At 41.0% G+C, this 27,659-nt stretch overlaps 1 protein-coding gene across 5 annotated transcripts in view; it reads right to left on the bottom strand.

Moving 5' to 3' along the window:
* SEMA6A (semaphorin 6A) overlaps positions 1 to 27,659 on the bottom strand; it is a 119,689-nt gene that overhangs the window by 56,279 nt on the left and 35,751 nt on the right. For all 5 annotated transcript variants that reach the window (XM_057372243.1, XM_057372261.1, XM_057372268.1 and 2 more), the window contains exons 2-6: positions 11,488 to 11,625; positions 8,973 to 9,090; positions 3,800 to 3,860; positions 2,238 to 2,300; positions 1,315 to 1,416 (exon numbers count right to left, since the gene is read on the bottom strand). In XM_057372243.1, the coding sequence (XP_057228226.1) occupies positions 1,315 to 1,416; positions 2,238 to 2,300; positions 3,800 to 3,860; positions 8,973 to 9,090; positions 11,488 to 11,587 (444 nt within the window). In that variant the 5' untranslated portion in view covers positions 11,588 to 11,625. The remainder of the gene's footprint in view (positions 1 to 1,314; positions 1,417 to 2,237; positions 2,301 to 3,799; positions 3,861 to 8,972; positions 9,091 to 11,487; positions 11,626 to 27,659) is intronic.

Raw genomic sequence — 27,659 nt, 5'->3', positions numbered from 1 at the left:
ATGAGAGCCCTGAGATCAAGAAACTTCACTGCATACTAGAGCAGGTAAGKAAAGAAAGAATAAAAGAAACAGCTCTTAACAGGGCAGCTACCTGTACCTCACAGTTACCATGACACAGGCTTCTACTCTTACTCAAATTTGATTTTTCCTCCACAGGCTGGAAGAAAATACTACACTGCACTCCTCTCCTGTGTTTTCTAGACTGCAGCCATTATAGTGGCTAAATGAGGTAAAGATTTGATTTTTGTTTTTGTGCAGTGTTGCACAAAAATCAAGGAAGAGCAGCAGTCATAGTAAATACCACTAGGGAAGTAGACTTCTTGGATGTTAACATCTTTATTCTGTTTTTTTACAGTAACTCTGAACTCAAAAAATGAATGAGAATTGTACTGTGATTTTGTCAGGACTGCCATTAACAGAACTGAATTTTATTTTTCCAGAAAATATATGAGAAATTACCTGTGGGACATAAAAGTGCATAGAAAAGCAGAGTCTGGATGTCAAATGCCTAAATAAATTAATTCCAAAGCTACTCCAGAGACATTCACTATTGGGAGTTATATCAGAATATACCGGTGAAAACCTGAGAAAATGGGATGTATTTCAATGTATCAATAAATATATATTTCAATAAATGGTTGGAATGCAGATAAATGCAGACAACTGGGAGACACTGTGCCTAAGGAATAAATTGGCCTCAGGACATTAATGTCAAGTAGGGACCAGCAGAGTTTTCTACACTGCCCTAGAGAATGCTTTGGCTTTGCAGATCCCAGATAGTGAGGAATACATCACTGTCCTGCTGTACTGCTCCTCATGGACACAGCACAAAATGCCACAGTGTCCCTGTCTGGGGTTCTCACAAGGAACTTGGGTGTTGCCCGCTAAGCCCTCAAGAATCTTGAGAAGTGGTTTTGAGACTGAGAACAGTACATGCTAGTCAAAAGTAACCCCCCAAATTAGTCTGTGACTTGATGTGGAGTCTTATGATTCCTCAGTGATAAGCTGAGGAACTTCCAGAGGAGGGACTACATCCCCAAGCAGGGATCTGAAGGACTCTGCACATGTGGAGGACAAGGCAAAGTGGCAATACTCCTGATGGGCAGGAGTTGTAAAGAAGTAGATAATCARTCTGAGAAATTCTCAGAAATCCAGTCAACATTGAACTCGGCAGCACTGAAACAAGTCAGGATAAATGTTTCAGAGTTGAATGGTGCACAGTTGAATGACAGCCTCATGCTGCTGCCAGCACAGTTACAACAAATCCAACCAAAAGACGGGGCATAAGTGAAATTCCAGAAAAGGATCACATACCTTGTAGTTCCTGCAAGAGGGGTTGAATGCATTTGTTCCACAGATAAACAGTGTATCCTCATTTCTTTTTAGGAGAACTTTAATAAAGTTATGACATTCATCCTGAGGAAAAATAATAAAAACTATTTCAATTACTGCATTTTGGGTATCTGTTTTTATTTTTAAGCCATCATATTTCATTGTCAGATTTAAAATTAAATTGSCTGGTAGCCACTGTGATATTCTGGCCTAATTTTGACTATGTTTAACTGACAAAGAGCAAGTTGTAATTGATTTATATTCTAGTGGTTTAAAAATAAAGAACTGAAGAGACAGCATTCAAATATTACAGCTCCTAGTTTGCTGTTGCTGACAAAGGTGAATTTTGTTTGAAAACTATTGCTTTCCTCAAGAGCGGAAAATATGATTATTTTCTCACCTGTGTTGCTGTCACCATAGAATGTACTGGCATAAAGTATCTGTAACTAGAAGTGGAAGTAGCTGTGAAGAATCAAAGAGTCTGCATCTAATTATGATCCTACTTGTGCCAGTAATAGGTTACAATAGGGTGAAACTGTCCTTCTACAACCACACATTCACATTTTCTGATGCTTTACCGGAACTTCTCAGTAAATTCCCAAAGGGGGATGGACAGCAGCACGTGGCTTTTGGAGCAATGGTGGGCAAAATTGGTACACTAAGCATTGTGACCTTCTCAATGCCTTAAGTATTTCAGGATATTGATGTGGCTTCTGTTGTAATATTTTATCACATTCAAAGTCAACTGTTTTTGTAAATTAAAGCCTTCAGTAAGCTGGTGGAAAAAGCAATTACTGGTAAGAAGTGAACGGCATGATCTATTCCACATCACAGACAGAAGCCTGAGATAATAGTGAAGCAACTAAACTGAAGTGGCAGATGCAGAAGAAATGAGAATTGCCTACCTTATGTTTTCCCTTCATTCTGCATGTGTCTACATCAGCTTGCCTAGATTTCCATGTCAGTTTCTGCAAGAATCAAGAAATAAACCAATTAGAACTCAGAGGTTTTTTACTTTTGATTTCATAAGTAGAAGTCCCTTACGAGTGACTRGTTGCTGAACATACATTTATTGAAAGTTCTCTGCACTCTTTCTCCATGACTAATTCACCAAAACAGTGAAAGTTCAGTGATGTGGAGCATTCATTTACTTTTGTTTTGCCATCAATTCATGAGACAGCAAACCTATCCCTCTTTCTTTAAAGCCTAAATTAACAGAATTCAACAACAGGACAACTTTGAAAAACATGTACTTTTCTTAAAAGTACTAGATGTTCTCTTCTTTTAATTGATATTGCTCTAAAAATCAGAATTATAATTTATGGACTATGAATCTTYGCTGGATTCTAAATGAAATATGCATTCTCAAAGACAACACTTTAGATCTGGAAACAAACCAAGTTCAGGTAATTCTTACCACTTCAATTCAGCTAACATATTCAAAGAGCTTTCCACATATTAAGACATTGCTGACTTTATCTGCTAACACTCTTCCTCCAGAACATTTACAGGTAAATCCCCAACAGCATTTCTTTTTGTGGTAAGTTTCAAATGTGGAAGGCTTATGGTCAAATRTGGAAGGTTTATTAATTATAACAACATTTTGTTTTAAATCACGTGGCCTAAGAAGGTATCACCTTAGACATTACTGCCATGATAGCTCTGAYAGTGCCTCTGATCAGTAAACTGAGGCACTAGGCATTCACAGAGGGGTCCAGGCTGGAAGAGTAACCATAAATGTTTATTTCCATTATAAGCCTGTGCCCTCACTCTTTGATGAGCAATAAGTTCATCATCTGCATCATTCATAGTCATAATAAAGCACAGTCCCCTCTTCCAGTGGAATCCATCCAATGCCCAAATTTGTATGATCTTCTTATGGACCAAGGCTGTGTTTAATATATATTACACAATATGAATGCAATGCAAAGGAGACAAAGGGAGATTATTTTCAGTTTGTTCATGTTAATATGCAATATAGTAACACAGACAAAGCTCTTCTTAGTTTGAATGTRACTTCCAATGGAGGTAATGTGAATAGATCTACAAAGAGATGTTATAGTAAGATTTCATTTAGCCAGCTCTTGCACGAGTGAAAGAGATTTGTGCATGTGAAAATATGCAACTTTTTTATGATGAAAGTTTCAGTATAATTAATTGGGATGTATAGCTGTTACAGAAAATTGCTGCATATAAATGAATAGATGTTTGACAGATGTTCCACTAGGGACCTCACTGTATTTCAGTACAGATTGCTTATCAGTCCAGCTAAATCACTTATCAAAAATTTGCAGAGGACATGAYTGCTATTCTAGCTCTCCCCAAATATGATTAGCAATGCTATCTTCCTTGCTTATTACAGTTTTACAGCAGTGCTGGCAAGTTCTTTAAAACAATGTCATCATCCTATTTACTTGAAGCTTGTTCCAGTGTCCTTGGTTTCTGGGTGATGATAAAAGCTACTTACTTTGCTAAAATAAATTTCTTCTGTATGTGATGTGTCCATATCAACAGTATAAATATGGTCCCTGTAAACAAAGGCAAATGAATACGAAGTCAAATGGAGTAGTCAGGCAGTTCATTTTCTATAAGAGAGCTATCTATCACAAGATAATCCATAATCCATTAAAAAAAAAGTATCACAGGTTTCAGCAAGAAACATTACTGGCAGCATCTCCTKCTTCTCCCACAAAAGCATTTTCACATATAAACTGTTTGCCTTCCCATTAAGGAAAAAAAATAAAAATGCTACAAAACTTCCAAGAAATATTTTCCCAAAAGCAATTATTTGAATAAATGAGATTTGGGAAAGTAGATGAGTCTCACATGATTTCTGCTCTATCAGTACTACAACAGATGCCACAATCTAGCATGCAGATGTTTCTCTGTATCCTGAAATCAGCTGCAATAGCTTTTAGGAAGCCTTTGCCAGATTCCTGAACTGGCAGTCACTGGGCTACATTTAGCCATTTAGGGTTCTAAAGAGGTTAATATTTTCTTTCTTGCTTGCTTGCTTTTGCTCTTTTCTTTTCCTCTTCTTTCTTTCCCCCTTTTAACTATGTGTCTAACCTTAGCTGTTATAATTTGACTGACAATATGGTAGACAAAAGGTTGACAGACACAAAACTACTCCCAGAAATCATTCTTTTCACACACTGTTGGCCAAACTAAACTGTAAAATATTTYTCTGAAGAAAGTTCACACTTTTTTCCTTGCATTTACTTCCCTACTTTCGTGAGAATCTGTCCCTTTCTACAATTAGCTATCAATCTCTTCTTGGGAAGAGGAAATAGACTCAGCTACTCAGGTAAAGAGGTATTTTTAGACATTCTCCTCTGTGTAAGCTGAAAACAAGTATAGCTCTGTACAGAGCCCAAAAGTTCAAAAAACCCACCAACTCACAGCGCTGTAGTAACCAGCACATCAAATTGGAACTGAGATCTCRTTTTCCCTTGAAATAAAACTGGATTTTTTTGAACATGCAGAAAGCTGCACAGCAGAAGCATGATCGACAGCATCGGAGGGGTCTGCTGAAAGCAGAATACAGACTGTTTCTATTTTAGAAATCCCTGCTCTTAAGGTTAGCTTTGTTTTATTGGGTTTCGGGGAAACAGTACTAGTCTCTTTAAATAAAGCAAACACAAAATACTGCTAGAAAAGAAATAAACAACACTTCTCTCAGGTGGAGAAAAGAGGCAGCACTGTTGCAGGCAACTGGCTTTTATAAATTTGTCTCCCATGGAGCTTGAGGCTGTTTGCTTTGTAAGATGCCAAATTGAGGAGTTGACGGATTTTCTTCTCCTCCASACTGTAAAACCAGAGCTGTCATTTACTTCCAAGATTGCTTTAATACTTCAGTTTATTATTTGCCTGACTTCAGTGACAGAGCAGTGGTCAGGGTTGATTCTGGATTAAAATTACCTATTAGCTTGATATCAGCTTCACAGATTACATCACGGTTCCCTTTTTATGTGCATTGCTCTTTATTGCTGTCACTCCTGCTATATAAAAGTGGGGGAAAAAAAATCTCTTGAATTGCAAATGAGGTGCGGGTGGACCTCTAAAACCCTTCTTCCGGCACAGCTCTTGATTTTAATCACCAGCCTCGCTTTCCAGAGGTCACAATTTTTTTCTTTTTCAACAAGACAATTAGAAAATACAGCAACGGTACTCTGAAAGAGTCATTTAGTTCCACTCTCAATAAAACAGCGTTCAGAGGACTTACTTTCTGGTTCAAGAAACAGTTCAAAGGAYACTCAGATGCTAAGTTACGGGATTGCTGGAAAGAAGGTTAGCATCAGGAAAATTACATATCATTTTCTCATGCCACAGATGAAACACGGCTACTGACAGTGTCAGCAGACAGCGAAAGAGCTGTCAGATTCCAGGGAGRGCTCCCTAATCACAGAAAACGTGGGATTGTCCTCACCCTCCTTTTCCCACTGCTGCCCAACTCCTACTACCCACTAGCTGTGGTATGTGTACAGTTTACCGCTAATTAAGTTATTCTAACACAAATTTACTTAATCCCAGAGCTTCCGTTTTCCCACCTCCAGACAGCAGAACTGAGTTTTGTTGCCATGGCATAATCCTGTCGAGGAAGGGAATTTAAATAATGCCACCGGCTGCGCACGACCCTTGGCACCCGCGCATCGTTTGGAAACACCAAGGGTGGATGAGGGGGAGCATCCCACCCCTGCTCCAGCTCTGCTCCGCTCAGCCAGGAGAGACACACCAGCTCAACAAAAGCTGCCACAGCACAGACAATGGGAGGAGGAGACACTGCAAACTTGGAAAAGGGTGTGTGTGCCTGGCTGTGGGTGAGTGCGACAGAGATGGTGAGGGAGTGCCCTTCCCACGAGAAAACAGATGACAGAGCCGGCCCTGCGCAGACTGCAAGCCACATATTCAGATAGTAAAGCTTTACGGCTTTAGGCTGAGTTATTCTCATTTATACTGGTTACATATCTCTGCCTGATAGCATGAAATAATGCCTTTCTGAAGTGACACAAAACTTTATTTGGCAATAGCAATACAGAAGTCATGTATCCCATACGGCAAAATAAGCAGCAACTGGCTGACAGAAATGTTGTTCTATGCCAATCGCTCATTAATAAAATGTTAGCAGTTCTCAAATCTGAGTTAGCCTCCCTGGTGCACCAAAACTGTCTGAAAAAGTCAACATAGGATTTTCTAAAGCAAGCCAAACCCCCTACTCCCCAACCTAAACACAACAGCATATTTAATAATTTGTTTTGATTGTTTTTCAGATAATTGGTAAAACACAAACTTAGGATCACTACATTTCAATTCTAAAAAAAGCCTGAGAGGGAYATCTCATATCATAGCCAAAAGATTTATGTTAGCTACAATTTTCAATGAATCTTGTTACAAAACTCCTTGGCAAACAGCTTTGATTGTGTACAAATTTGCTTTCAATCTTTTCAATTTACTACTGCCTCTGAAGCACATACAGTGTTTGAGTTACAAACTGAAGGATGACTCATTTTCTGAAGTTTGTAACTTAAAGATAAAAATTACCTTTGAATTTTAACTTGTATTGCATAGCCTTGTCAGCCTAGTAAGGACTTCATTCAGTAACATGGAAGGGGGCAAAGAATATATTAAAGAGGTTTTGAATTACCAAAGGAAAAAAAGTGTAAGGAGATTTTTTCGTGCTTGTGTAAGCACAAAACAGACCTGGTCTATTCTTTTTTGTAGGTCACAAGACCCTAGGAGCATATAAGCACTCTCATTGTAGCAAGTTGTTTTATACAAATATGGAAGAATGCATATTCACATACTAGTAAATGTAATACCCCAAATATTAGCATTCTTTATATAATTTGTGCACACAGCGGTTTCACATCCCAAAACTATTTCTCTGGGTTTTCCTGCTGTAATGCCAGTTGCTTGGGCATGCGATAGTCTAATTGCGTCAATCTCAGTCTGGGAACAAACTATGAAAACAGCAGAGCAAAATCTGCAAAGCAGATTTACCACCATCTCACTCCAAATAATTTCCTAATTTMAATGAAAACAAATAAGGAAAGCAAAAGGAGCTCAGCCATGAAAAGGAGGAAATCCTGCCACCACCTTTCAAACCTATTCAACCCTCTCCCCTGGCCCACTCATTACCCCACTAAACACAGAAAATACTAATTTCTGAGCTCAGGCAAAGCACAGGGCTTTGCTGCTTGCTGAAGGGCTGACCTCTCCTCATGCCCCACGAGCAGCAGCTCCACAGCTCCCGTGGAAGGACACTTGCTCTGTGCCTGGCCTCGATGCAAGGTATCAGCATGATGGCCCTGAGCTCTGCCACACTGAGTTCTGTCACCCAGAGCCCAGGCASCGCAGATCACGCAAGGCGCCCGAGGAAGCTGCGACCAGCAGCGCGGCTGCAATGGCCAAGGAGGGGAACAGGTGCGTCCTTCTAGCAGCCAGGGACATGACTCTGCGTGAAAATGTCACTCTGGCTGTGCTGGTGTAACGCAATTACCGATTAGTCGGTGCTGCTGGGAGAGMGACAGGCAGCTCTCCCTCACAGGACACATGGGACCACCCAGGAGTGGGGAGTGGCTGCTCCAGAGGGGAGCCAGGCAGAGGCTGCCAAGGGCTGTGCGGACARAGATGGTGGTGGGAGGCTGCCTGTTCAGCAGCTGTTCCCCTTCACTCCTGGCCATCCCACCCACCACTTCTCCCATCTGCAGCAACAGCCTGGTTTTATGTGGCACATGCAGAAAGGTGTGTGTTTTTCCAATGGAGGACCAGAAAACAGGCAGGAAACACACTGCGATTTGAGAGGCAGCTTGCAGGGAGGTCCCAAACAGGATCTGGGTCCAAGAGCTCCTAAACTGGACTAGCCACCCTTGCTAATCTGGACCACCCACCCTTGCTCATCTGGACCCATCTTGAACTCATTCTGCATCTCTCATGTAATTGCCATTTCCAGAYCATCAATCTTCTTTGCTAACAGGTAGGGAGATGAAGTGTTAATGTCTGATCTGTGCCAGGTTGGCAGCTGTGTAATGGGTGTAGCTCCACCGAGGCTGATAGTGCAAGCTGTGCTAGGCAAACTGAATGGGTGCCTCTTTAGGCAATTTTTACAAAAAAAGTCGTGTTCATGTCTGCACAGTAYGGCACTCCAAAACAATCAAGACACTGAATTCAATTAACCTTGTGGAAGCATGTTTGCTTCTCTTTTTTTGGTCTTAAGATGCTGAAAACCTGCCTAAATCAGCAAAATTGCATTCTAATAACACTTATCAAAATATGCATGTGTGCAYAGAATTGCTCTCTAAAGTCTGTCATTATTGGTGAGCATAAGCACAATAAARGGATGAGAATGAACTGCTTCTCCATGGAACTCAATTGTTTCTCTGGCAACTTCCCTCTTACAGGTCTCAAAGGAAGGCTGAGGCATGTAGTCCTAAAACACAGGTGTAACACATCACAAAACTTCAATCGACCACCTAGCAAGGTAGTTCTAATATGTCTCACTGACAGGTTGCAAAGCTCTCTCTGAGTGCAAGAAAATGCTAAAAACAATGTGTCCATCAGAGAAGAACTCAGAATATTCCTTGTCTTCTTCCTCCTCTTAATGGAGGAAGAGAGGAGTGGTGAAGCAGGAGACTACTGACCTAGCAGCAACGTAGAGGGTCCTGTTCATGACCATGACAAGCTGGATGTCCAGCCGGTGCCTCTGTGTGGTGTTACGCCCTGGCTTGTGACCCACAAACACCGGATACTGTCTTGTATCTGCAGGAAGGAAAAAAGGGTCAAAAGAGAATAACAAACTGAAATGGTGCTAACATGAAGCACCACGGGGCTCAGATACAGCCAAAGCCCGCGGTTTCTGTTCTGCCCTGGAAGCCAGTCTGGGGCTGGAAGTCACAAGCACAGAGACCTGGAGAATTCTTCAAGGTTACAGTCTCTGCAGCTGAAAATGAGAAAGTCATCACCTTTGCAGAAGACAAAAACTGAATTTTTTAAAGCATAAAGCTATTCTGGAGCTCTTGGCACACAGGTACATGGCACTTTCTCACAGTTTCTTCTTCACTGCTTACAGAGCTTAAATGCTTGCTCCTGGCCACCAAAGTATGTCTATCAGGAACAAGCTGCTCCACAATGGCCCATCAAAGACCACAATGACCAGACTGGTAGTGGCTAAAGTAAAATGCTTGGCTCTCCATGGCTCAAACTGCCAGTTCCCTGGGTTTTCTGCAGAGCTGAACTGCTGTCATAGGAGAGCTGCAGGGATTTCTCAGAAATGGTGGGAAATCACCACTTGAACTTGATGAAGTGAAAGCCACTGCACATTATTTCGGCAACCAGTCCGACCCTCCAGTCCTTCTGGCAACTGGATGGCAATACTAATTGGGATCCCTGTATTGAGCTGATGCTGTCAACAAGTCTGCTTTCCCCACCACAAYTCTACCAGCCAGCATGAGCATTTCTAGTCTATTCCCATTATTTTTTGGGGTGAAAACTCAGCATACACAGGGGTGTGCCACTGCTCCTCAGATGTGTATACAGCCTGTAACAATTCTGATCAAGGGCCACTTTACTTAAGTCAGACTTCATATGTATCATATGACCGTGGCATCGAGATGCACAAACAGGGAGCTAATTAAGTAAATAAAATGACAGAAGACAGGAGGATGATGATCCTCTGATGAGCATCATCATCAGTGCAGAACAGCTAAAAGTACATACTGCACAGAGCTGACTAGCACCCAGCTATGCCTTTTCCCCATAAATATGCTTTCCCAGAAACCTGCAGCTCTTTGAGGGAATCTGTTTCTTCAGATGCTAATCTACTGCTTTAGTGTTTTCAGCTACTGTCTTCTAAAAGTATTGTGCCTGCTAAGCTTGGTCAAAGTATTGGTTGACAGCATGGCTTTGGCAAAGCACCTGGAATTGTCATGTGTCAGAAAGCCAGGTGAGAAAAATGGATAGAAAAAGGAACTTCTCTCCAAACTAGGTGCTGAGAACTCTTGAAGAAATACATTAAAACATCAGGCAGGATTTACTTTCAGAAGCTTAATCCTTCTGACCATGTCCTACATGMAAAATGCCAAGTTTAACTGTCAGGCTGTTCTCTCTTCAGTAATGTTTCCTCTGTAACTTGTGGATGTAGAAYGAGCTGGGGGCATTCATGTCCGCCCCAGCATTCCATGCTGCAGAGGAAAAATGTCTCCTGTTRTTTCATGTTCTATTTCTCCAAAAGGATCAAGGCTGGCAATTTTTGCACTACCAAGGATGATCAGCACTACCCKCCTGGAGGGTGAAAATGTTATGCTGAAGATCCAGTGGTCACACTAGCCATGTTTCAGAGACRTTTGCCTCAGAGCTGTTCTGGTTTCAAGAACCCCAGATGTCTATCGACATTTCCAGCACMTGGGGTCTGCCCTGGAGTCTGGTCTTTCAGATTAGTGTTACACAGGACAGACAAGCTTATGGGAGCCAAGGCCATTCCAAAGCACAGAAAACACGGACAATCAAGATTAATTTWAAAACCAAATTCCTGACCAAAAAGAGGCTTAAACACAAGCCTACTCTTGGCTGACTTGCTACTCCCTAGCATTCTTTTTGAGGCCCAGATGCTGAAGACTTCCTTATAAACATCTCAAACTTTGAGACTTTGAAGAATTTTCTTTGCAGTAATCACAAYTGAGCTGGGGCAAATGTGAAAGAATCAGTTCATTCAAGCCTGATGTCCACAGTGAAATGCACAGAAGGCTATCCACCTGTTTAGCCAGCAAATCTCAATATGAGTTGCAGCTGTTGGTGTTACATTAGATTTTAGAGAGTTTGCCAATCTACTGGTAAGAAAGAAGAGAACTTCAGCCATAAAAGATCCTTTGTCTTAATTTGGTTTCTAGCTATAATTCCATCTTAGGAAAGAAATGCTTAATGCTCAAGCAGAATCCATCTCAGCTTCATGAAGTAAGCTCAGTTATTTGTACTAGATTAACAAGTAATAACATGTGCAAAAGTTATGTTCTTATATTAGTATCTGAGAATGTAAATTAGCTTGTTTCAGYGGGGAAGAAATCAATAAAAAACTTCATCCTCTGCAACTGTGGTAAAATACTGTTGACTCAAAGTCCCCTGATCAGTATTAAATGAAGTCCTCTGGCCCCTTATACTTACAGTTGCCATGCGAAATACTGATAGGCTCAGAATCTTCTGGGAAACCAGCCCCAGCAAAGTGTAGCAGTGTGAAATATAGCAGCAAGGCTTCTGACCTCATAGTAGTTCAGCTGTGAGGCTTCACTTCTTCACTTCACCCTGTGGGAGACAAACAGGGGGTTAAGCACCTTCTGTTGAACCAGAGCCTCAAAGAATCAATGGGAGGCAGAGGGAGCTTTTCTCCTCAGGCCTCTCAGTTTACCTAAGGAGGCATGCTGTGTTTTTAAGCAGAAGCTGCCCTACAAAGCCAGTCATTCTTCAGCCCATGGCTCAGCAGGGCCACATATTGCTTGAGGCTAAACTTAAGGACCAATGTGTTACCAAAAATTTTCTGCCTCTGCCGCTTATATGCAATAAAGACACTTCATTTCCTGCTCTGATCGACAGCTGACAAGTGTTTTCCAAGAAATATTTTATTTTCTCCTTCTTTGGTTTACATAATTAGATGATGACATGATGACACACACCATAAATAAGAAAACCCCCACACTACATTATTCTGGTTAAAAAGAGATTAAGAGTTATACTACAGGACTGATTCATACCCTGCAGAGCTGTGAATCAAGTGAAGAAAMACTGAGGGAGCTTGATGGAGCATTCAGAACATGTCATTGGGCATTACCATAAAAATATGTACCCATAAATTTAGGCGTCGTAAAACCAATACTCCAACTTGTGATAAAACAAGGAAGAAAAGAACTGTCTAAACCCAGCATTTTTTTCCTYGTGTTCCACTGATGCATTCATTCATTCATTCAATCATTCATTCATTCAGATTTCATGTACAAAAATATCCCTAAATCTTGATGATAAAAGGAACCACTGGGGCCTTCAGATATAGTGAAAGAAAACAGCACATAATACAGTAAATACTTCAAAATTCCCAGGCAATTTCACAGACATTGATCTGTAGGGGAAATCAGTGCAAAAGTGGGGTTTTCTTTTCATCCCTTCCTGAGTTTTAAAYCTTTGATGCCGCCTGACAAAGATTCCTTTTGAACAAAGCTATTTTACAGTGGTCTGTCAGTCATTCAAGATTTATGGGCAGAAAGTCAAACTTCATAACCTACACAGTCTTTGAAACTTAATTTGGCAAACAAAGTGCTAACTTGCCCTTCTGCAGTACTATTTAATATTAGATACCTGTGCATCCTTTCTTGATGCCAAAAAAAGCATTAGCAAGTYTTAAATGTTGGATTCCTCTTTTTTTTTACCCAATTGAAAAATGTCACAATAATTAATTTGCCTCATCAGATGCTTGCTTTCAAATAAAATTTCAGTTCCTATAAATGCTTTGGCACGGGGGATATGTTGCAGTGTGATGGAGTCCATAAGGACTACTGATTTATTACACTCTGTGTTAATCTATTATTATTTCAACACACAAATTGGAAATTTGGCTGATTCTCTATTTCTATTAACAAAATAACTGAGAGACCAAGTTAGACCAAGATTAGAAAAAAAWAATAATTTAATGTAAGGCAATGACTGATACCATTGACTGAACAACTGAACAACCTGAACAAAGTGTCAGATAGATGGCAAAAGATAACAAGAATAAACACAATACAGTGCAGACACAGTCTGTCTGTTATACCTTAKAGGAGAATGCATACTAAAGGGTAATACATACAAGACCCAAGAGAAGCATTTCCATCTAGCCCTGCTTAGGCCAATAGCTCTGGAGGACTACTGACAACTACCACTACTATGTCTACCTGCAGACACTTTACTTATGCATTTCCTCCATTTGACTCCTTAGCCACATTTTCCCTTGACTGCTAGCTGTCTGGGGAAGGACCTGTTTCTTTTGATTTGTTTTCATTTGGGGCCCTTTGGAATACCCAAARAAGAAATAAGCAGTAGGGGTAAATAGCATGCTTGGAAAAACAGTTTCCCTCAAAAGGTTTTAGTTAAAAGCAAGGTATATACATTAAAGAGGCTAATTCCTTTRTATTTTTTTCAAAATGACACTTCGCTGCTTTAAAAATGTTGCCCTTGTAAGTATACCGCAAAATGACAAAACAAAATGCCTTGCTACACAAACTCATTGAAATTATTTTCTCCTTGAAATTGCTACAATCCAATGTACAAACATTTTCTGAAATGTACATGAGGAACAACAGTTTAACGGGAAAAACTCAGGAAGCAAACCAATTCTTCCACTCGAACTGTATTCATCTGCAGGCTAACAATTCAAACCACTTGGCTCACAGTGAGACTCTGGAGCATAAGAATAGCTGCTCTCTGTTACTCCCCATCAGCACAAAATCCCCCATCTAACACTGTGTGTGCTGTGAGGAAAGCATCACAGCACCGCAGACACAGCCCTGCCACTCCCCTTYAGAGCCTGAAAAACTTTTCCCCTGGGTGATTCTGCACCATCACTCTCTACTTGTCATTCAGACATGTGTGCTGCTCCTTGTACATCTGCACGGGAGACAGCTTCCAGGAAAATGAACAAAGCCCAGCACGCTCACTTTGTGATTTCATGTACATGCTATAGGGCCAGATCTGCTTTATTTTACCTGGAAAAAAAAAACCAAAAAAAAAACCAAAAAAAAAACCTGGCAAATGAATTGACAGAGATTGCTAGGTTTATAAGCATATGAAATTCTCTCTCATTGTTACAGGGATTCTTCTGGGGAAGAAAAGAGGGAGAAAAGAGGAAAAAAAAAGCCTAATTCTCAGTTGCTCTGGTGCCAACACAGTTGTTCTAATTTACAAAACACGTATACAAAGTACTGACTTCGAGGTGTCAATGATTCAAGTGGGCTACGCCTGTATCAATGTCTGCGTCAATAAATTAACACAGAGGAGGGACTAAGTTGCATCCAAAGGCAGCTGTTTATTCAGGGATAATTATTCAAACGCCCTGTTACTTTTGCAGTTCTTACAATGGGAAAGAGCCACACTATTTCAGTGGAATTTCAGAAAAGTGCTGATTCAAGAAGGTCACACTTATTTTTAGTACAATTTTCCCTCAGTTTGGGCCCCTGGGAGTGATGCAAATGTTCTCACTTGCAACTGCTGAAACTACTTTCTAATCAAAAGTGCTTGTGAACACAGTGTCTGATGAAGCACAATTAGACAGTGATGCAAGTAAGTACAGGCATTGTCTCAAAATAAAAGTTTTGCAAACATCAATGAAGAGCTCCCCACCTTTCATGGAGAGATCTAAACTGCAATTTAGTCTGGCCTGCACTGAGCCATACTGGCTGTGAGAGAAATGGGTCTGACAACTCCAGTTCTCCTGGTTCAAAATGTTGTTACTCTTGTTGAAGGAAGCTACTGGTGACAAGAAAAGTGAGTTTTGATGATCTGTTATTACCAAGTATGCTATTAAAATACAGCCCTGAAAATGTTTAAGAGCATGCTGTATAACCTATGTCTAATCCAGTGACTTGTAGTCATTGAGTTGGCAGAATAGATTAGATTTCTTCCAAGCTTCAAAATCCCCACAAATAATCTGCTTTTTGCATTCCTAAACCAGGGCAAACATGAWTTTTTTTTTAATATTGGTCCTCTGATTCTTCCTTCTGAAGCTGATGTTTCAAATACCTATGTAAGACATCTTGTTCTGGTCACTTCTGCATTGTCTTCTTTTGATCATTTTATACTTAATTATAAATAAATTATGATATCTTAATGTATACAGAAATCAAAGTTTTGCCATCTCAGGTGGAATAGATTTCTTTGTTTGGACATGCCAGCCCAAAGATTAATCACTTCAAAGTAGAATGTTTGGATACCAGCATAATATAGAGGCTATTACTATAATTTTTAGTAAAATAGTAAAATTCTATGTAAACACATACATTTACATATAACACCCACATATACATGCTTCACATGGGATCATTTAATTTTGTAAAATTCATGCTGTTGGYATGAAAGAGTTTGTGAAGCTAAGAAAGTAATGACCATTTCAAAACAAGGAGAAAAGCCTAATTTCCCTGTGCCAACTGCCTTCCACAATGGTTATCCATGGCTATCCAAGCCAACAAGAAGCCACCATGATGAGCTTTGCTTTTTGCTACCTGATATTTTTAGCGTTTATAACAGTCTGGGTGGAAATGCATATAGAATAATTAAGTGCTTGACTAAAGAAATAATTACATGGCTCCCACCATAATACACTAGTAGGCAGGTTATTTCATCTACAGCTTGTTTGTTCCAGAAGGGTTMCTCAAATCCAAAGAAAAATCTAAAAGGAAGAGCGAACTTCCTGGTAAACTCCACAAAAGTGCAAGGCCAGATTTGATCCTGAGAACAAATTCAACAGCAAGAGCAGTGACTGCATAGGCACATCTTTAACTATTGAAAGGGATTCTCTTCTATGTTAGAAAACCTCCCATCTCGTTGCTTTCACCTCACTGTAYATTCAGCTAATCCCAGCATAACTCCAAGAAAAATCAAAGTATGCAACCGTGTCAGAATTTTCCCATGGCACAGTAAGATTGCTCTGTAATGAATAGAACTTGTTATATTCATGTATTACAAAACTTCTTTCTGCCATCATCGGTTGTGTTCACACACAACAGCTGCACTTCGATCCACAGATTATCAAGCTTAATGTGAGAGTCACCAGACAAAATTCCATGGTCTGTGTTATGCATGAAGCAAGGCCAGAAAACCTACGGGCCCTAAAAACCTGTGGGTGTCTTCAACAAACTTTTTCACTTCTACAAATACGAAGAAATAATTTGTTCTTCAAAATGCAGTCCAGCAAGAAGGAATAGTATTTCACCAAACACTGAGGAAACTAAAAACTGCTGCATACAGAAAAACACACAACAGGGAAAGCAGTAGCCTACGTGAACCTGGTCCTGGAAATATTCAGCAAACAGCCCTTAGAATCATATCCAGCAAAAACAAAAGTACCATTAAAAAGCAGGAAAGAAACTGATTTGAGTTTCATAACAGGTAAAAAGATTTGAGATTCTTTTGCGGTAAGAGCTTTAAAGGCACCCAAGTGATTTAGGAACCCAAGTTCTACTCCAGAGTCTCATGGAAAGAGACAGAGCAAGATCTATCCACACATAAAAAGCACATTTTGATCTACACAGCACACGCCTTGCCGTGCTGAAGACAGAGCACAGAAACCAGTTGGCCAACCTGCCTGCTGTTCCCTGCTATGGTACAGACTTGCCATGAGATGTTGGCAAGCATCCTTCAACTCCTTTGGCTAAGCCTTTGGAAATCTCCAGGTGGAAAACACCGTCACTGCTAGTTACCCTTTGAAATTCCTGGTTCCTAGAAAGTGAAAGACAAGAGTTCYGTGCAAGTCAGGGGAAAGGAATTAGTRACAATGCAACAACAAAATAAAGAGAGAGGAATACAACCTGAAGACTGCAGCTCCCAGAGAATGAGGGCAGTTAGGCTGGCACAGCAGAGCTGTTCAGGAGAGCATCCTTTGTCTATGCCTGTCTGTGTGTGGTGTGTTAGCTGCTCAGCCACCTCGCATGGCTGCACCAGGCAGCAGAAGGGCTCGTGCAAAATGCCTTGGCTGAGTGGTGCCAAGGGGATCAGACAGATGTGAGTGAACAGAAGCTCAGCGGGTGCTTGGGAAGCTCAAGAGAGATGAGACACAAGTGGCAATCAGCAAGACACAGCACSGAGTGCCAGACACTGCAACCGAATTGGCACTGGCAGGACAGTGCCTGCCATGGACAGCTTTTCACCCATGTTGTCCTTTCTCTACCAATTGCTGCTCAGTCACCTGAATGGTGGTGCAGGTGGCTACACAGACTTAATGCCAGCTCCATGCCCATCATCACTACCAACTTCCAACATCTTTTTGTGGCTGATGGTGCAGCCATCATTCATCTTCCCTCTCCCGTTCTGCTCCTGTTGTCCCTACAGCTGGCCATACATTTGACGCAGCCAAAAAAGTACTCCTGCACTCCAGGTAGCTGGCCCTTATGCCAGAGAGACTGGTGCATGAATGCATTGGGGTGCTCACCTGTGCTCCTTCAGATCTCACAGCAACAAGGGCTTGCTCCTGAGCACTGGTCAGGGCAGAGTGGCAGTGTCTAAGGGAAGCCCGCACCTGTCTGGCAACACTGTAAACCTGAAATTAGGTGCATGAAGCTCTCTCCCACCTTTTGTGCGTATCTAAAAGTTCTCCCTGACTGTAAGAGGGCTGCATGGGTGCCCTCTGCTTTACACACTTTACTAGCATTTTAATTGGATTCAGTACTGCTTACTCATTGCCCAGCTGCTGTGGGCTGCATGCCAGGCATGACGATCAGGCCCAAGGGAAAGACACCAAAACCAGCGATTTTGCCACATATAGTAATTTTAACAGTACCTACCTTTGTTAAAAAGAATGCTACAAACTTCATTACTAGTTTAATGAAATACAGATACAYGGGCCATGCTAATTTTCTCACGAAGACTTGCAAAAATGCATCTGAAATAAAGTTTCACCCCAAATAAAAAGTATTTTCACGCCGGTTTCAGGGGTACTTGCTTATTTTGTTTTGGTTTATGCAAACCTGCTTAAGAAACAGCTTTTCTCTCCCCTCATTTGCACCTTTACAAGGCCATACCTCTCGCAGAATAACGTCACCTATGATATGTGGCATCACTACCTCCTGCCTCCCTCAGAAAGCGATAAAACTGAAAAATCTGGACCACCCCCAGGCAGAAGTGATGAGCCTCAGCCTGTCGAACGGGAGTAGCAGGTGTCAAGTCAGTAGGCAAAACTCAGCATGCTTAATTTTGGCAACCTGTCCTGTCAAGAGCCACATTGCTGCTCCCTCCAGAGCAGCGCAAAATGGAAATGTAAAGGACAAATGGAGGCCTAAGGAGAAGAAACCCTCTGCTGACCTGAGTGAGACATCTCTGATGACTGCAGCGTTAATAGGATGCTGCTGTTCAGAGGGGAAACAGTCAGATGGAAGATGAACATCTCCCAGATGGAATTAGGAGCATCTCAGGCCTATCGATTTTGGTTGTAACCTTTACTGTAAACAGTCCATGGGGGCCTCATCAGCCACCTGTTCAGTGATATTTGCATTGAAATATAGAGCCAGCGCAAATGAGAAAATGGCCACAGTTCCTTGCTAAAGCATCTGCTCTAGCAAGATGCATCTATCTGTGCATCACCAGCAGCAGCACAGGTACAGCTTTTAAAGGAAGGGGCCAAGCAGTGTCATCCGCTCTCTCATGGCACTGAAACAACGAACGCTCCATTTGTCATGATGTTGGTGGTGGTGGTAGTGATATTATATCATGCAATATTTCACTTTCTAATAATTGCTCAGTTTTATACTGAAACCAGGGTTGCCAAAACTGGGAGGAAAGCCATCTGTGCCTGGAGGATGACTGCCAGAAACATTTGCAATTTTATTTTGGGGTTATAAACCTGCAGAAAGGAACAAAGGCAATGCCTAAATATCCTCTTTTAGGCTCAACACCCCAAATCATACAGAGCAATAGGCTTAACTCTGGAACAGCTTGGTCAGTCATTACAAAGATGTCTTTATTATTTTTAAAAATCTCACTCATTTAAGAGATAAAAATAGCTCTATTGATTATTTGTGGGACTTCAGTAAAACTCTGTCAAGATTCTGAATTGATTTGAGAGCTAAATGTAGCAATCACTGCCTTTTGACAGGAGAGAACACCAACTCTAATATATACTTTGCTGCTTCATCTCAGCATACTTAATAGAAAACAGATGCACTACCAGCAACACCATTACTCTCTCCAACACTCATTTTGCCTGGGAAATATCAGTGTCAGTCAACTGACCTTCCATTCCCTCATCTGATAGATGGAATAAAAATTATGTAGCTGCACGTGACCAAAGCTGTACTGGGAGAAAAGCATGCTCTCCCTTTGTATTCTGCTTTGGACAGCAAAGGTAAAACACAAAGTCTGGTATGTTTTCAGAACAACATTTACAAATGTCACTGATTAGATGTTAGACATGACCCTGCAGACATTGTCTCAGCTGCCACGTACCTGCTGTAAACATAACATTGGGATCAGGTATTAATCCCACAACAATCCCCACAGTTCTGCCAGCTCAGTTTCCCTGAGACATGCAGTATTTGTTTCCTTTCAAGCTGATATTAGATGGATTGTAGCCCTTCCCCACCCTCTGTCCAAGGAAGAAAAACTTAGCCAGTCTTCTTACTGGATTTGTGTAACAGACCAGATCGATATATAATGGCATCGCTTAACTTTCAAGGAAAGGTTAGGATCCCATAGAGCATTGCAAAAGCATGTAGTGATAGGACAAGGGGAAATAGCTTCAAACTGGGAGGGTGGCGAGGCACTGGAACAGGCTGCCCAGCAAAATTGTGGAGGCTCCATTGCTGGAATTGCTCGGTGCCAGGTTTGATGATCATTTGAGCAACCCGGTCTAGTAGAAGGTGTTCTTGCAAGGGTATTGGAACTAGATGATCTTTAAGGTCCCTTCCAACCTAAACAATTTTAATATCAGCATGTTTAAAGTTCAGTGTGATCACAATAACTCTCCTTTGCTTTTTGTTAATGAAAGAAACACTCAAGCACTTAAATATGAACCCTGCCTGTATTCTTTAGGATACTTGTCCCATTCACTCGAAATTRAAGTGTCCATGTTTTAATGTTATGAAACAGTAGAGAAATGAAAATCCTCCCATTTAAGTCAGCTGTTAATCAAGAGCACACTGCTTAGCTGTTGCGCAATTTGGCCAATTCTGCCCCTAAATCCATTTATGCAAAAAAACCTCTTTAGCCTGTCTTCATTTACCTACAGAGAAATAGCAAATTTTGTCAGGGTGTTTTTTCAAATGGCAGATAATCARCTTTACCATGAAGTGGTTTGATACCACATCGAACTACATATCTACCCTAAAAAATGAATTAAATCTATTGCAGCACTTCAAATGCTCAAGGACATAATCATTTACATATTATTTACTCCCTGYAGCTGTGGACAACACACTACTGAAAGTGACAGTCACCACTGGAGAGTGCACCAGTTGTTCCATRCTGCAATAGTCCAGTCTTGGAAGAAAAACTCAGGCCAAACCTCAGCATCACGTTCTGRGGAGGGATGCTCAGCACAAGGACAGTGTGTGATCAAGCAATCCAATTACRGCAGAAAAAAAAGGGAAAGACTTATCCTTCCAGAAACATGGCAAAGTATTTAAGAAAAATTATGCTTGTCCCTGACAGATTAGAAGAAAAAAATCCAAATAAGCAAAGAGTTCTCAATATGTATTTATAGTTTTAGCCCCATGAGTTACTTTTGTCAGAGTTCTCTATACTTTACAAAAAAGCATTAAAGGAAAGCATGGAAGAGATTTCTACAATAATGCAAAATGTACAAATATAAAAAAATGTCTCGAAAACAAATGCAGTCCCTGAAAGAAAATATTTGTGGATAGACATAGGTAAAAGGAAAAGCCAGAAGACTCTGAGTAGTAAGAAAACAATCAAATTAACCRTGAACATTGTCTCTCTGAAATCTCTCTTTCTCAGACAACCATCCACTCCCATGTGCCCACACAGTCATAGACATTCACCCAAATTAAAAAGGCTCAGATATCACAGGAAAGGTTTTCTTGTTAAAACTTTAGAACAGTTCCATAGATCTGTATCTTTCATGATTACTCTTCATTGTCAATTTTTTTTCCTGGTATTTTTGGAAGCTTTAAAGGAGTAGGATAAATCTGACTATGAGACAGAAAATCTATGTAGTTTTCTTTTCCTCTGAGATGAGCATGATGCTTAAAACAATCTAGCACCTGCAGTTTGCTAGTAATTGCTAGTTGCAAGTGGCAGATTCTGAGCTTTGCTCTGCCTAGATTCATGCTCAATAAATTCCCAAATTTTAAATCATATATAATCCAAGCAGCTTTATGGACAAGTTAATTCTAGAAAGTACTATCYTCAGTAATGCCTTTTGAGTAAAGACATCACCTCAATATGCCAGTATGACGTGTTTTTCACTCTCCCCTTCATTCCACCATTTCAGGATTACAAAAAAAGACAGAAGGCATAGCAAGAAGTCAAGATACCTAAGAAATATACTATTTCCAGGATAATGCCCAGACAAATGATACTGTATGTTAACCTGGACATAAGGTTAATTACTGTAATTCAGTGTACTTTAAGGGAAAATGCTATATGCATGTAATCAACAAACCTCTGCATATAAAAATCACAATTCCTTTAACTTAATAGAATAGTGCCAAGATAATTTTAATTACTGAGGCTGTATTATTGAGAGAACCATCAAGTATATGGTGTGAATGCATGGGCAAACTTAAAATTGAGGTCGTATGGCACAGAAAAAGTAAGAAAAGAGATTGCAGTTAGACTACAATGAGCCCCTGCACCACAGAAATACACTACTGGCACACATTCACCCACATGCTCAAGAATACAAGCATCCTTACACATTTGTTCACACCTGCTTCTGAGCACAGCATGAGGGAATTAGAGCAGCATAGAAAAGGAAGTCAAAGCAGCATTGACAAATGCCTGTAGTTCAAGTTACAAAAGCAGTAGTTCTGTTATTATTTGCTTTGCCTCTTTGCACAAGCTGTGGAGAAAAAGGTTCAGTGTAGCAAGAGAGAACAAGCCCACTGAGTATGACTGCCTGAATGGGGCATGATGGATGAGCTTCCTTGCATATAGGAAAAGCCTCTAATCCGTTGTCCGGCTCATTGCTGGAGCAAGGCAAAGTCATTCTCTTCTGCGGGAAATAACCTCTGCCTTTCCAATACCACGTGCAGGGTTTTGCAAAGGACAATCCAGACTGTCACTGAGATGAGACTGCAGCCTGTTTCCAGGTCCCACACTAGGGCAGGCTCAGCTATGCAGCCCGAAACCCTGGAGCAAGACAAAGACGTTTCTATATTGCCTGTGCTTCCTATGGCTATTTTAGGAATGATTGCATGCATTCAGGTTCCAACACTGAATAATGAGACACAGGAAGAGAAATCATTTTTAAGGCACCAGTATACAAGTAACAGCTGAAACTGAAACACTTCTAATATTCCAGATAATTTTATGGAGCTGAAGAAACCTGCTCTGTGTGTAACAGACACATTGCAAGCGTCATCCCAGCAATGAAATAACATYCACCAGCATCAGGATGGGAAGATTCCTGCTCTGGGGTTCACTGATGAAAGTTTGATCTAACCAAAATACCAAGGCTTTCTCAGACAACCAAGGACCTGTTCCCAAACCTTCTCCTCCTCGTCTCCCCCACACCCTGCAACTTCAGTCTGTAACGGTGGGTGTCACAGGAAAAGCAATGATTCATTAGCTGACTGCATCCAAGTGAATTCAGCAATACCACTTCATGAGTAGTATAACACACAGTTAAGGGCTTCTTAACAAGTCTGCCAGGTGTTTTTTAACCCAAGTGAATCCTYCCTAGCTCGCCCCACAGAACTGAGATTCCTGTGCAGGAACAAGGAAGATGACTGCATAGCTGACAAACTGCTGCTGTTATTTCTTACTCTGCAGTTCTGCTGCTTATGTGATTTATGTCAAATGCTGCAGAGAGTTTCCTCTAACTCTAGGTTGGCCTCCATAATGTGGACATTGAACTGATCAGCTGCCAGGAACTGATCTACAGCCAAGACCCAAATTCCTGCCAGCATTTAGAAGGAAAAAAATGTACAAAAGGCATTAGTCCAGAGAATCAAACTACTTTTGAACGAGACTTAAGGCTGTAAGCATGCACAGTGCTGAACTCCCTCGAAAAGACTAAGGAGATCCAGGCAGGCACTGAGGTGTGGTGTTCTCAAGTCGACTCCAGGCATCCCAAGCCAAGCCTTGCCCGCTTGTGTGTCCAATGCCTCAGGGGCTGTGCTCCCCTGCACCCCAGAGCGGTGTCACTCCTGCACCCCAGAGCGGTGTCACTCCTGCACTCCAGAGCGGTGTCACTCCTGCACCCCAGAGCGGTGTCACTCCTGCACCCCAGAGCGGTGTCACTCCTGCACTCCAGAGCGGTGTCACCCTGCACCCCAGAGCGGTGTCCCCTGCACCCCAGCGTGCACCAGGGGTGGCTCTCCCGCTGTCACCACAGTCACACAGCACCAACAGACAAAGGGCATCACTTGGGTTTTGTTGATGCCAGTGAAAATGCTGACACTGACATCTGCTAGATGGTGGAGCACGGATTCCCACCGGGCTGCAGAGGGACCTGTAGCTCCTCCACAGCTTGTACCATCTGCATCAGCTCATGCTTTACCTGTTTATAAGCCTTCCACTTACTGAGAATGGTATATATTTAACACTTTCATCCTCTAAAATTACACATCCTTAGATGAAGACTCAGTTAAATTCTGCTAACTTTACATGGGTTTTGGGCAAAGTCTCCCATCTAATGTTAGGAAATGGAAATAACCACATCCAAATTCCCTGTGAAATTTGAGGTTATACCTAATCTTTAAAAAGAAGTAGTTCTTATTTTGGTTTGCATTCTTATTCTCTTGGAGAAAGCAAATCAGATGGTCTTGATAATTTTCCACACTATGTTTCTTTTTGTTAAAAATTTCCTGTCAGCAATCCAAAACAGAATTATTCTTCTGAGGTAAACATCACTACCCCAGCTTGAAGTAAAAGAAATTCTTTGCATATAAGCGCCCTTATATTCAACATATACTTGTGAAGAAGTCAATTTTGCAGTGTCTATGACTATTTCATAGTCATAGAACTGGTATAACTTCTGGTATCCTGAACAACATGGTCAATAATGCCAAAGAAGTGTACTATGATGGCTCAATAAGAATAGCTTTTTTGGAAGACTTCTCTCAATGACTTGCTGCGACAAAGAGATTGAAGAACACAATTTCAGGCACTTTCCCTCTTCTGATGGAAAATGCAGCTTCAAAGGGAAGCACTTTACCTACAAAATCTTTTCTGGAAGTTCTGAAGGACCCTGTTGCCTGACACCTTAGGGTTGTTAGCAACAGCTTTTCCTAGACACCATCCATAGAGGTACCTCGATGAGACAAAGAGAGCAGAGCTTCTAAATACTGTCATGAAACAGTCAGAAAGGAGAAAGATCTGTACTTAGTTCACTTACCAGCAAGCTATACTTACTGCATGTAAAGGCAGAAATATGTCCAGCCACAGAACAAAAAGCCCTCTGAGAACACGCCAAAGAAAATTTTATTAAAAAAAAAAACCCAACACATGAATATTGAGTTTGTTCTCACAAGTTTAAAGCACAGGGGAAAAAAGGTGGGAATTTATTGATAATTTACCTCACTGAATATCAACACCTAGCATAACACCACCCCCCCTCCCATAATGTAGAGCTAGAAAGCAAGCCTTTTTTCTGTAAGAAAAGTACCATGCTTTTTTCCCCTGGGATCCTAAAAGTACTGTCCCAGGCAGGAAGAAACAACCTGCACAGAGGAGCAYGCAGGACAGGAGAGGCAGCACACACCTGCGACTAGCAAGGTGAAGCTGCAAACTGGCAATGCTCCACAATAAAGTGCTTTTATAAAGAAAGGGACTGAAAACTCTGATGCCTCCATGATAAAGGCTGTGAGGAATGCTTGTATGCTTCCTTTCCAAATCCTAAGAAGCTGCCCACAATCCCTTCCCTTCCCTTCCCAACATTACATGGAGGGTCTCTCTCTCGTAAAAGGACTTGGCTTTCCTCATGCAAGAACAGATTTGGCTTTCCTAATACTAGAACAGACTACTCTCCTTCTTCACAAACACCCTTACTCTCCCCAAAAGCTGAGAACGTTATTTCTGCTGCAGGCTCATGGGGACAGATTGTATCTTCCCTCCTTTTTTGGACAGCTTCAAGAAGATTGCTTGTGCTTCCCATAAATAAAAAGCTAGCACTTGATGTTCAAAGGATGACTAAACTTGGAATATATCTTTTAATGCACATTTTAATAAAGATGACTTGTGACTTAATTTCTCTTAGCTGAATGCTGGTATGCTCTGAAGGCAGGCATTACACAGAAAAAAAAACAGTATAGAGAGATGCTGTTGCTTTCTCCCAGGTGCTGGACAACAAAGAAGATACAAAGAAGAGCAAGCTCCTTCTTCCGGAGTCCACCAGGCATATTMCTTCTTTTCCTGTCACGAAGACAGATCAACTCCCATGCTCTTTTTCAGTCAGCAGAGCTAGGCACCCTCCTTTCCCTTGACCTGCCAAACAGAACTGTTTCCCTCAGCCTGGAACAAAGTGCGTTGCCCTGTTTTGTGTTCCCCAGGGGTGGCACRCAGTCATCCAGAAGAATTTTGCCTGACTGGAAATGAAAACGAGGACAGAAAYCTTTTCAGCACAACTTACACTCCAATCTCTCCCCTTGCTCTGCACGCGCAGCAGTACACAAGGTCAAACACATTGGGACAAAAATTGTAAGCCATTGTAGGGTCCTCCTGCGCTGCTCTCAAGTGGGAATAATTGCACCATGTGAACCAATACACACAAACTGAATAAAACTGTTCCCAATAGGCTGCTTTCAAGGTATTTATAATGCAAACATAGACAAAAGGTATGCTCTCTTTTATGACAAGCCTGAAATAAAGCAGCTCAAATTAGCAAAACCAGATATGGCATCAGAGGTAACACAGTTTGCAAGACAAGGATAAGAAACCTCTCCTCTGAGCTTATTCAACAGCAAGAGACTTACGCCCTTCCTTCTTGCAACTTCTCTTTGGTTCTGCAAATAGAATTGTCTATGCAACAGATGGATGAATGGGTGATTTCCTGCAATAGCAATTTGATTACTGAGTGCTACTTTGTCACAAACCAACCACATATCATCTACAGTCAAGCAATGTCCTGCATCAGCTGAACGAAATAGTGCACTACACAGCCCTGTCAATGCTTAAAATTTTTACTGCTGGCTGGACCCCTCTATAAACTAGAGGACTATAAATTACTTTCTGTCTGCCTTTGTTGCAAAAATAAAGTTTCAGCTACAACCCATATGGCAAAATACTGCTTGGGATTAAAACAGAAAGGAGAAGTAGAAAAAATAGAAYCAATAGAAAAAAACAAATATTTTCACCAGCAGATATTACTGTACTGGAGCTCCTTTTGGTTATTCTTTCCTCTACTGGTGTTTTACTCTAAGAATGCTAGGTGCTGYGCAATTTTTATTAAAAAAACCCTTGTCTTGAAAAGTTGTCCASACAGACAACACATATGTGTGTGGATAAAGGAGATTTAAAAAAATTTTTGCAGGTAGTAGAAAAGCTGTTCCCAAGTGCAGTTTTCCTGATGCAAATACCTAAGCCTTCTTTGGCTCCATTTTTTCTCTATGCAAAAATGTTACTAAACTGCAAGAATACTGAGCATTTCTACACCATAACAGCATCCATAACCAACTTCCAACACCCCAAACTTTTTTCTCACAACATTTTGGGCTCAAACAAATGCATCCAACTGCTGACCTCCATCTCAATACCAAGTCCTCAAAAACTGAATCACACACATGCACACAGATGGCATGCAATCCCCAAGACAGAGGAGCTACTCCTTGCCGTTTCTGTTTCAGAGGGGGCACAGCTTTTGCAGTTCAAGGAGCAAAAACATGATGACTCATCTCACTGAAAATATGCAACTCAAAATCATGCATTTTTTAGTCCTACCATCATTACCAACTGGTCTGTCAGAGCTACACTTTTTCTAGTTATATCTACAAAAGTCACACAAATAATGTTACTGAATCTTTTTCCTAATCAGCAGATTCTATAAACACAAATGTTTGAGAAACCCTGTGCAGGATCTGGGAACAGACTACAGAGTTAACCACTCAGTCTTGTTTCAATACCAAGAAGAATGATGAGCCACATATTTCAGTTGTCTTATGAAAGATTTCCATCATTCTGTCCCATCAATCAAGTTAAATTATGTTTAATTTTTAGACTCAAACATCTGGGCTTAGCCAGAATAATCTAATAATCACAACAAAGTCACGTTTAAAAGCAAACCTCAGCCACAATCTCTTGGACAAACTGAAGGTTTAATGTGCTAACAGCTACCAGATTATGTAACTAAAAGAATATGGTTTCACTCAACCATAATTAAGTTTAAATTCCAGTGTAATAAGAAGGAACATAGCAAACATTAGAGAGAAAGGAAAGAAAGGAAAGAAAGGAAGAAAGGAAGGAAGAGAAAGGAAGAAAGGAAGGAA

Source organism: Malurus melanocephalus, unplaced genomic scaffold, assembly GCF_030028575.1.
Source record: "Malurus melanocephalus ecotype Western Australia unplaced genomic scaffold, MMel_1.1 scaffold_7, whole genome shotgun sequence".
In the NCBI taxonomy this organism is placed as follows: Eukaryota; Metazoa; Chordata; class Aves; order Passeriformes; family Maluridae; genus Malurus; species Malurus melanocephalus.
This window is presented reverse-complemented; position numbering and strand designations above follow the sequence as displayed.